Genomic DNA, 11545 nt, shown 5'->3' with positions numbered 1-11545 from the left:
TTTATTTTTACTTCAGATTTCTAACATTCATAGTTTTTCTTCTTGCCTCCAATTTGTTTAAACTGTTGGAGAACCATGCACAAAATACAAGAGGTCTCCAACTGGACCCAGGTTCACCATTTTTGCATCCTTGAATAAAATCTTGTAATGTATATATTTTTTAAGTTGTATCACTTACAGGATTTCTAGTATATCCCTAACTTAGTCCATTATGTTGCTAACATGTGCCCCTTTCTCCCTCTCTCTGGACTCTAGGTACCTAAGGTGGTGTGCTGGTCCATGAATCACGGGGCGAGCTGGTATGCAAGGACACATTCTTCTGCTTAACAATTTTAAAAATGGAAGACTAGCTGGATTATTGGCCTGGTTTGGTTTTTAATGATCAAAAGCAAAACGAGAGAAAAAATTGTATGAACAAAAAGTGCAAGTGCTTGCTGTTTATTTTATGGCATGCCATCTATTGCTCTAATTAACCTGGCTACTTTTCCATGTCAAAAACAAAAGCAGTTTTCTGATGCATGCCACTGTTGAATTTACTTCCCATTTTTAAAATAAAAGAAACAAAAAAAAACTTTAATTTCGAGAGCCGCTTACCAGAATACATGTACTTCACGACCACAGCAGTAACTGCGTACAGTTGTGGGTAACTGTCATACGTAAAATTGACTTTAGAGCCAGGCCATAGGTATTTCTGGGGAGAGGGGGAATAAAGTGAAATTAAATAGATTGACCCTTTTGAATTTATTATGTTCTACTATATAACTAGTTAAGGAATCACCTGGAGTTGCCACAGAGCATTTCTATGTTCACCTTAATGCTGCTGTCCTCAATATTTAAATTTTATAACCCCTCTATGTGGCTTCAGAAGCCTTTATGGTTAATTTCATACATCACCTTTGGTTTCTGTACTAACTTTTGTTGGAAACTCAATATGTAGTTCCTCTTCCTAGAAGATAAAGTTGTGTGAATAATCAACTCTGTAACTAACCATTAAGAGGTACGCAGTTACTTTTCATCCATTCTTCTTACCTTTGCTGTGTTTTTTTAAGTAAATTTTATATAATTTGAATGTATTTTTTTCTACCTCTTTTCAGTCTTCACGCATCCCCAGCCAAAAGCAGCCCAGTAAGTTAGTATAACTTACTTAAGTTGTGCTCAGTAATATTATTCAAATAAGATGCCAGAGGGTTAGAGCCATGTTTATTTACTTATAGCCATTTAACTAAGCATCAGACTATGATATTTTTGTATCTTTTGCAGGTGTGGCTCATTAGCTTATTTAGTGTAAATTGTGATGTTTTCAATTGTCAAAACATTTAGAAATTGAGATTAGACAGAATTGAACTTGCCAAGTGCATTTGTGGTCATGCAGTACATACATCTGATATGTGGTAGATTTCTCCATTACCATCACATCATTATTATTATTTTGTTTGTAGCACTGCCCAATATCAAACATCAGTCTATTTTTCTGGCCTGCATGCTCGCCCTGTTGCTCTACCTGTGCCCACCTTAATGAGGGTCATTGTCTGTGACTCAACAGCTCATTTTTCTTCATTTTTATTTTGTTGGCTTTATGGAGTAGGATTGCTGGTCATGTGACACTTCTCTTTTTATTTTGTTTTCTTGCATGTTCACCTGTGTATTTGTTGGAGTTTCTGCTGAACGGTAGCTGCACTCCCTAAAGCCGCCTCCAAGCCACTGTCTGCTAAAATATTTAATATCAGGGTTTCAGCTGTCTGTCACTGCCTTCTCCACTTAAAAACATCAGGAAGAAAAGGCAAAGGAAAGAAACTTAACAGTTTACATTCACAGTGCACATACAGCCAGGAATGAGATATACTGGGAACCAAACAATTATAACATGTACTATGGCTTCGTGCAGGGATTTTGTTTTTACTTTACACTTTTGCCCTCTATTCTAGGTTATCCATTAATTTTTTTTCCCAAAGGCCACAGTTCCAAACAATGGCTATACATTACACCATAGAGTGATGGGACAGTACTTAATCCCAGCTCCAACAATGTTGCAGAACAAAACGAACTGGTAATAGAAGCCAAGGACCATGGGTGAAGGGACGTGGAGTGTATTATGTGGACCACTGTTCTAAACCATGTGCTATTCCACGAGAAGTCGGTTAGGCAATCTGCTCCCAGGTCTATGCCAATTGTATCCAAAACCAGCCACTAAGAGCTGCACAAAAGACTTTTTCCCCTCCCATGGAGGTGCGCCTGACCTCCATTCAGCTTCTTCCCCTAGGGAATGGCTGAGATTGGAAACTCATTGTGTAGGAGGAGATTGTGTGCGTGAATGCATGTTCTTGCACTCCCTGGCACAGTAAATTGGAGTTCTGGTGTGCCCACTAGAGATCGAAATTAAATCCCCAGAATCAAAAAATTCCTCAAGTTATGTAAACTATTTCCCTGTAGGTACCAATGACAAATGTTATGAGTTATATTGACAAACAGGGCACAATGGTCACCTTGCTGACCCTTTTACCATAGTCAGATGCTAAGGGATGGTCAGCGTTGGTCTGACCTGTACACTCCTAATAATCATTACTGTTGATGATCAATAGTACAATGAAAAGCTACTTTTAAGGTGCCAATCTTAACAAGCAAATTGACGATTCTGAATTTTCTGGACAGGAAATGATTTGATCAATGGTTCTATTATTTATTTAGTTATCAAATCTAATTTAGATATACAAAAAAGCTGCTCTCAATTGTAGTTCTAAATTGATTATTTATTCTATAAAAAAATGAAAGTTTCTGATGTATATTTTCACAGTGGAGAGTATTTTTTTCAAATTCAGCTGAAACCCTGTGTTTGTATCAGTGTTATAAATACAACAGTTGCAAAAAAAAACAAATACCTCGTTGATTTCTTGAAAAGGCATAAGTACAGATTGGCTTTGGGTTACTCGAGCTTTTGTTTTACTCCTTCCAAATGTGTATTTTTCTAGTTAATTAGCAATCATTAGGATTTATTGTTTCTGTTCTGAAATCCATTTTTGCTTTAATGGATGTATATTGATTGCAGTTCTTCTGTTTGATGTCATTGATTTTTTTTGGATGGATAGCTACACTCACCCAAAGAGGGCCATGGTGGAGGGGAGGAGCTGGAATCTCTGGTACCTCAGTGTGTAAGACAGTTAAGGCTTGGTAAAGAATATTTATATCCAGAAGGGGCCAAAACTGAAAGGTTGAAACCCCCAACATAGCCTAATATGATAATTATAGGTTACTTGCTGGTCAGCAAAACAAATCTTAATAACAATTTTTAATAACAAATCTCAATAACGAAATCTTAATAACAATCCTTAATAACAATTTGTTTAATGGGACTTCAGCAAACATTTTACTGCAGCAGTGAACCCTATTAAAATATAGTGCATGGGTCTTTTTCTCTCGTGTAACAACATAGAGGAATCTTTACATTTGCTGAGTATAATGAAGTAGAAAGGGAAATGTGCAACGCAGTTCTATTGTTGTTTACATTACTACCAAAAACCTTTTAAAATGTACTCAGCAATGTGTAATCTATTGTGAACATCATATAGCAAATGACTGCTCTGTATTGTTTTTAATTCCCCCTTTCTGCCATTTCTTACCTACCTTGTGACGGAGAGATGAGTGGTCAAACTGTCCCTGTAGTTCCCCCAGTGGTGCCATCGGTTGAGTCAATAGATGTTATGTGAAAGCATCCTGTGATGTTTTCTATCTAATTTTTCCCTCCCATTCCTGTAGGAAAGATGCTTGAGCTCCTCATAATAGTGTGGCAGGGATAAGGAACTCAGTCCAAAAGTGAATCGTGCATGATCTATAGCCAGCTGTTGGGTGGGAGCAGTGACTGGGGTTAGCCTCATTGTGTGACAGTGCCTAGCATTTACTCAGGACTCCCCCTCCCCTTTTAAAAATTTTAACTCAACAGAGAGAATCGTGGCCCAGCATGTTGTAGCCCCTCTTCTTAAATAAATTTGATTTACCAGCTTTTACAACCAGTTAGTTATGTTGCAGTTTTGATATTAGGTTATTAAGTGTGTATTTCTTGCTGTTTTAGTAAAGGCATTTAATAAGCATTTAACTCTTAATAGCAAAAGTACAGAATTTCTTAACTGTACATTCAGGAAAGCGAGAATGAATCATCACTAGGTGGGATAGGGTTAAGAGTACAGGATATGGAAGTTGTGGATGTATATGACGTGCAAATTCTCAGCATAGTGGAGTTTGGCAGTGAGAGAATGATAGAGATCAGTGAATAAAACTGAGTTTAGCTTCTGTAAAACTAGGTTGACTGGAAGAAAATGGCCATCAAATTTCCCCTATAGGGATCCCCTGCAATGGATTTCGATGGATTTGACTTGTTTCACTGTTTGCTAGCTCTTCCTTGGCAGTGGGAGATGGAAAAGTTGCTGCAATAGACAGGTGACAAATCTAGAATGGATCCATACCAGTTGGATATTAAATGCAGCTGAAAAAAAAGGAACTCGATCCAATAGCTGTGCTAGTTAAATGTTAAACTAGGGTTGCACTATGCAGCCACTAAAAATAATATTGAGTGGTAGTTTTAAAGCATTCAGAAAAATGAAGAATGAATCTCAAACACAGCCTGGCAATGACATCAGACAGAATGAAACACTAAGAGCAGCACTAGATCCTAATGAACTCTCTGAAAGAAATAATGCACAGGAGGGGCCTAAGAGAAAAATGTGAGTTATAATTATCTGAATGTTTTCCTTTACGTAGAGGTCATTATTTGTAACTATTGTAAAAAAGAACAAAGCTGCATTGAAATGCTGATGGTGTTTTTATTGTTTCCCTGACTGATTGAGTCTCTGGATGAGCTCAGCACTTGTCTTTGTGTTTGCTATGATTTGTGCTTTTCAGTTTTGGTTTTTGTCTTTCCTAGTCATGTGGAAGAGTGGGTGCACTGTTTTTAAAAGCAGTTTAAAAATTAATAAATTATTGAAATTCATTTGGAAATGGTGCAGCAGCCCAATTCAAAAGCTGCTGCTGAAGGCTTTTTCTGGCATTGTGTTTGCAGAGTTGAAGCACTCCTGCTGGTGTATTGTTCCCAGTATAATTGGGAGCTCTGTAAATAAGGTTTCCTGAATTACCTGAAAGCATTATTTCAAGGTGAGAGTAGTAGAGGGAAGCATTATGTTGGCATCATCAGTTCTACACACTGTGCCCTTGAGTGGGGTGAAACATTGGCTTCCCTCCAAACATGCTGTGCTGTTACTTATCAAGCGAACAGATTCAAAAACCATGTAAAGCAATTCAGATTTATTATTGAAAATGAAGCTGTTGTGCACCCACTGAATCATGGAAATGGGCCCTGCCAAAATAGCATATTACACTGTGGGACAGGAGAGCCAAAACTGAAAAGGAAGAAAAAACGCATTGCTTTGGTGGGTTTTTAATTGACTGTCACTGTGTATGGCTTTTCACTTTGCATTGTACACTTGTTTACACATTATTCCTCCCCCAGGACCTACCGATCTATACTTGCCAGCTTTCCTGAAGTAACTCCAGTCCTATGTTTTAATCCAGCATTGGAGATAGTTCCTTGTTAGATTCACCCAGTTGCATTATTTTTCCCTACCTTTATTAAATAATTACATATCTATATATAGTCAAAAACTTGTGTTATACATCTTGCAATTGAGATAAAGTGTACAGTAATGTGGCACTTAGAAGGTTTGTATTCTCATGCATTGAAATTTAAAAAAAATACAAGCCACATTGTTCTTGTAACTAATTTCCACTCACAGAGGTGGATACAGGTATAGTTTAAGTCTGGCACAGGTGAGGGTTTTATGAGGGAGCCAGTCTTCATTTTACCTTTGTAACAGCTGCTGGATATTTAAAATGTCAACTAGCCAGTAGGGGATTGCCGTTTAGGATGCCTGCAGCCAGTTCCAGCTTGTTGCAAGGTGTATTTTTGGAGAGTTATTTACATCTTTTAGGTTACTGTAGAAGCTATATTAGAAACGCTGGTGTTCCTCCCACCTGCTCTCTTATAAAGTGCATCCATAAACAAGACAAAGGATTACTTTACTTTTGCACCATACAGAGGACTGTTCCTAAGACGTTAAAAAAATGGCAGCTTTCTGCATGTCTTTGAAGCTCTGAAAATTTAATTTCTTTAGTTTCAAATGTCTGAACATACCCTTTGTTATACTCCAGGGAAAAGTAGTTGAGGCAACTTCAGCTTTTCTTCGTGATGTCCTCAACAGTACTAAACTACTTATTGAGTTGGCTTTTGCTAAATTAGTTTGATCTCAGTCTTCTGCAGATGGATTTTCCAACAAACTAATTATCTGTGCTTTTGTTTTGCTTTTTTTATTGAACTGCATTTTCTTGCATTTGTTTCACAACGCTTCCCATAAATGAACCTTGTTCCCTTTAATCTGGAAACTTTTCTGTAATTTTCCTTTACAGAGATGTGTGACTGAAGGTTTAAAAATTGCCTAAATTGTGTTAATCTTCTTACTGGGTTTAACTATATTAGATTGATTTTGGATTGCATGTGTTAAACATTCACTAGAAGTTTTCTTTATTTCAAAGGCTATAGTCACTAATGTATTTATTTACATTTAATGCACAAAAATTTGGCCACTTATTAGTATGACACATAACCAATTGAGAAATGCCTATAATGGATTAGTTGCCTGTCTTAAGAACAACATTGTTTATACAAAGAAAGTTTCTTTAAAGGTCTGTCTTTGAATGGCAAATTCACTTGTTGATATCATGTACCACTTTCAATATCAATGTAAAGTATCATATCAAAGTGATCTCCCCCCAAGAAGGGAGTTAAAAGTGAGCCTTCTATGTGATTTCTCACCAGAAATCGCAGTGCTAGTCCTGAGTCTTGTTTGTAACCACTCAATTCTTTTAAAGTCAGAATTTCAGCAGAACTTAAGATTACATTCAGAAATATATACATGTACATATACAAGTAGAGAGCCAGACACAATTTTCAATGTCCAAAGCATAATACAAATTCAACTCCATACCTAAAAATCCAATTACCAGGTTCGATTAAATGGTTCATCCAATAAGGAAAAAAACATTTTGCAATAGAAAACAATTAACCCCTCTGATCTAGGACAAAGGGGCATCTTTTGATCTCTTGATCAGAATCAACCATCTTAACATGAAACAAGCAAAAATCCACACATATCGTGTCACAATATAATACCTTTTCATACTGAATTGTTTATGACACAGTATCCTGGGGTGTGGATGGTCATTATGGGCTATGTGTTTTAAAATGATTGATGATGGATAAATCTTTGAACCTTTAGCAGTGTCCAACTGGAACAGAGATTTAAATGTTTTACAAAACTTAACATACGTCCTTGTAAAACCCAGGAAAGATGGCAAGTATTGAGAATAGAGTCCATTGGCTGCCTGCTCAAGTTTACAGAGAAACTGCTCTTCACAAACTGCTACAATATCAACTCTTTACAATGCAGTATAAAACTAACAGTCATCAAGCCTTCTATCCTTGTATTGGGGAACATTTGAAATTATAATTTTGCATTTAAGAAGGCTGAATTAATGCCTGATTGTTAAAAATGAAGTGGATTTCACAATGTAAATCTTGATGGACAGTATACTATTGTCATCTAAGGTTTATGTGAATATTTGTAATATTCATTATAGACTGTGGTGGTATTTGAGGAGCAGAAACAGTTAGAATGCTTTAGAAATGACTTGTTATTTTGCTGATGAATTAAGGATCCTATTTTAGCATGTGCATTAGCTGGCATCAGAAGTCCATCGGTTTCATACTTCCTCACAGCAATGTCATGGTAATTTGAGGAATCCACACACATTTTGCTCTTTGCCTATAGATTCTTGTTGTATACCATACAACATGAGCTAGAAAGAGGAATGTCATGATGAATATTTTACTGTCATTTAGTCCCATTCATTGTGTAAATATTGTAGAGCAAATCGTTTAACAAAAACGTCGGTGAAAAAGCAACTGGTTGAAAAGTTGTTTCAACTCTTTTTGGTTGAAGGAATCAAATATTGTTTGTTGCTTATACATGAAATTTATATTTGCATTTTTTTTATAGTGTAACTTTCTTAGCCATTTTTGACCTCCAGAAATAGCCAATTAAAGCCTTAAACGTGGCTTTTTTTAATTTTATATATATATATAAATATTATAAATGTGCACTTTTGTTATGCCTTGTTTCTGAGCACTGAGTTAATTTTGTCTTTAAAAAGGATTATTTTACCCTATAAAATGTGCCAACATGAATGTTTCAGTTTATACAACTGTAAATGCTGTGCTGTTTATATGTTTTAGGCAATTATGTTGAAGCCCCCCTGCCCCACATGTAAAACATGTTATAGGTATCAGATTAAAAGAAAACCCACAAATGCTGCAAATCTGAAATAAAAACAGAAAATGCTGGTTTATATCTGAATAAGGAAGGTAGACAAATATTTATTCAAAAATGGTTGTCCCTCCTCTTGACGATGTGAATTCGACATGAAAACTCAGTACAAGTGTTCCTTGAGTCTTCCCAAGGAACAAAACAGTAGAAAAAAAATTGAACTGGAGGAGGAGAATTAGATATTCTGGAGTCCAAATTTAACTTGATGTGAGCATTTGCTTACAATGATTAACTTTTTGTTTGTACCATGAATAGAAAAATGGATCACCTATCTCCTTTATAGGTACCCATATCATGTTTTACAGATGCCCAATTTGGAATTGGTCCATACAGGCCTAAAAGAAATATGCCCAGGGCAGTGGCATGCAATGCAGAGTGGTAGAGGCAGATATTTTTTGTCTCATTGACTAAATTTAGCAATTTTTATATTACTGAGCGGAGCAAACCGTCCTGTTAAAGGGGCCAGTTCATCATGAGTACTGAAGTCATTGCACTTCGCTGCCTAGGGTGCAGAGTGAGTAGTGACAGTGTGAGTAAAGCATGGTAACATTCCAAATACACAAGGCCATCTGTAATCTCAAATTGTATTTTATTAAAATTACAATGACAAAAAAATCATATATTTTTAAAATAAGCAATTTGGTGGAAAGTGGATGTTTTTGAAAAGGATTTTTAAAAAAAAAGCAAACTGTGACAGCAGAAAATTCAGCAGAGAGAACTTCAGATTCTTACTGGACCTATTAAAGGGTGAATCTGAGTCACAATGATTTTTGATAGAGATGGATACAGGGTCAATGTGCCAGCGTGTGAGAGATTTTCAGTCATGAGGCAAGAGTTGATAAAGAAAGTGAGAAAAATACATTTCTGAGGGTGGGGAAAGTACACTAACAAAACAGTTATAGATATATTTTTTGCATAAACAAGGTATTGTATTTGAAATATTAACAATTTTACAAAACACTGCCTCACTGGCGTTGTCACCTGGCTGGTTGAAATGAGCTGTCTCGAAATTTCTAAATGCCAACAAGACACCAAAAATCTAAAAAAGAAATGTTTTAAGACTGGAAGGTGTTAATAAGGTTGTCAGTGATTGTCATCATCAGCAAAGGAAACATGAGAGCCAAAGCCATCGAGCTATCCTCATGTTACCATCCCCATCTGGCTTTGGACTTGCCAAAAGGTGGCAACCCTACTGTTCTCTGCACCTTGGAGCACTCTGGTAGGACACAGCACTTGACATGACTGATTAGGACTGAACTTGTGTAACTGCAGATATCATGAATGAAATGTACAAGATAAACAGTTTACTTTGAAAACTTGCTTAAAGAATTGCATCACCGTAATCTAGCAGCCACCAACACATAAACAGAAGGAATAAGACCAAAGCAACAATGGAAGATCAAAGTGCATTTTGGTGTCCAGAAGGATGGAACAAAACTTAATTATATGGAATCAGCACCCCGCCATGGGGAAAAAAAAACAAAATATTTAGATGTTTCATTCTGCGACAGCAGAAAGCTTGCACTTCAGCTTGTAATTTAACAGGTTTTTTTTTATTATTCAATGAGTTTTGCCAAACTTGAAAAGAGTAAACACCATCATAATGCAACTCGACTTTTAATTTCCCTTTCTAAAGGTTTAAATGAACAGATCCTAGCTTGAAACAAATGAAAAGCTTAATTAAACAGCTACTTTGAAAATGTAAAGACTAAATGTGTGGACTTCATTTCCTGTCAGTGAATTAGAACACATCGATAAAACTACTTGAACTGTGAGATGTATGAAACTAATCCCGTAGCCAGCCCTATGCAACAGTTACATATACTAAAATCTCTTGTGAATAACTTTTTTAATGTATAAAATAATTTAAAGTCTTGCTTGTAGTGCTCAATTCCTGTAAGTGTCACTTCCTTCCTGTAACACTTTTCCAGTCACACTTTGTTGACTGACTCGAAGTAAAATTACCTAAGGTAGGCAATGTACAAATCAAAAGCAAGCAAAACAGCTGGATAACTGCCAATGCAAAATTACTAAGGATTTATGAAACCAAATAATCCTGAATGACCTGTCATGCTGGGGAACCTACCAATAAAAGAAGAATGGTGAACCAATTGAATTACTCAAAACACATTTTTTTGGGGTGGGGGGGATTATTTATCCACCTTTTTCTCAACTGAAATTTTTAAACAGCCAAAAAAGGGCTTGTAATATAAAATAGATATTTTAAAAATTACATATTTCACAATTACATGATAAAACTTAACTATAATGTTTTTACTTGAAGGTCTCAACCCTTTGCAAAAGCATGGACTTGGACATGATATTGTGTCCAGAACTACGACTGACAGCTGAAGGCAGATCCTGTAGCCTGAGCATGTGTAGTATGCACAATTTGGCTGAATGCATTAGTAGCATTTTGCCAGACCAAATGAAAAATGTTTCTCTGAGCATCTAACAGTGGTTGTTTTTTCAAAATTATTTGACAAAACCTGGAGGACAAATCTGAAAACCTTTATTCAGGGAAAGTCTATTTTTTTTAAACTGTGTGTGAGATAGTGAGAGATCTGCTTCAACCATGATAGTGCTTATTACACTCCTGTGGCAGCCTTTGTGTTCGAATTCCAATTTGATTTTCCACTGTTTCCTGGTGGATAAGTCAAATTCTGATTTTGTGTATACCAGTATTTCATTTTGTGTGCTTTTGAAAATAATTTGAATAAAGACTGGATGATTGACCTAAGTAGGTTTTCACCTCAACGTTTAATTTAAAGCTTTTTTAAAACTTAACAAAGAAATTTCGAGCTGAAGGGTGCAGGGAAAAAATCTAACAGCATGGCCCTGCTCCAGCAATATCTGGCCCATTAACACTCTGCTAATGGAATGTCACATCACACTGTCATGCTTACATATTGGGCTTGTTTTTTGAATCTTCGTACCCTTCCCTAGGAGGGTAGTGAAGTCATGGATTCGTAGGCTGATTAACAATCTGACAGGCCACAACTTGAATGCTCCTTCCATGGCTGTAATCATCTTTATACCAACTGTATGGTTTTATGGACTCCCACAACCCATACAACGAGTATGCTACTGAATGTTAACCCAGATTTCAGAGCCGGAGCTCG

General features: G+C 36.4%; 1 protein-coding gene across 12 annotated transcripts in view; it reads left to right on the top strand.

Moving 5' to 3' along the window:
• Positions 1-11545, top strand: part of fnbp1b (formin binding protein 1b) — a 269577-nt gene that overhangs the window by 251185 nt on the left and 6847 nt on the right. Inside the window, exon 18 of one of the 12 annotated variants that reach the window (XR_010958142.1) lies at positions 256-4712. The exons of 9 other annotated variants lie outside the window; for them this stretch is intronic. Coding sequence is in view for 2 of the 3 variants with exons in the window: in XM_067969832.1 (XP_067825933.1) it covers positions 256-263 (8 nt within the window). In the remaining variant the exon portion in view is untranslated. Of the gene's footprint in view, positions 1-255; positions 10130-11545 lie in introns of those variants that run through there. 2 more of the 12 variants (XM_067969832.1, XM_067969831.1) reach the window with 2 other exon arrangements.

This window comes from Heptranchias perlo, chromosome 31 (genome assembly GCF_035084215.1).
Source record: "Heptranchias perlo isolate sHepPer1 chromosome 31, sHepPer1.hap1, whole genome shotgun sequence".
Classification (NCBI taxonomy): Eukaryota; Metazoa; Chordata; class Chondrichthyes; order Hexanchiformes; family Hexanchidae; genus Heptranchias; species Heptranchias perlo.
This window is presented reverse-complemented; position numbering and strand designations above follow the sequence as displayed.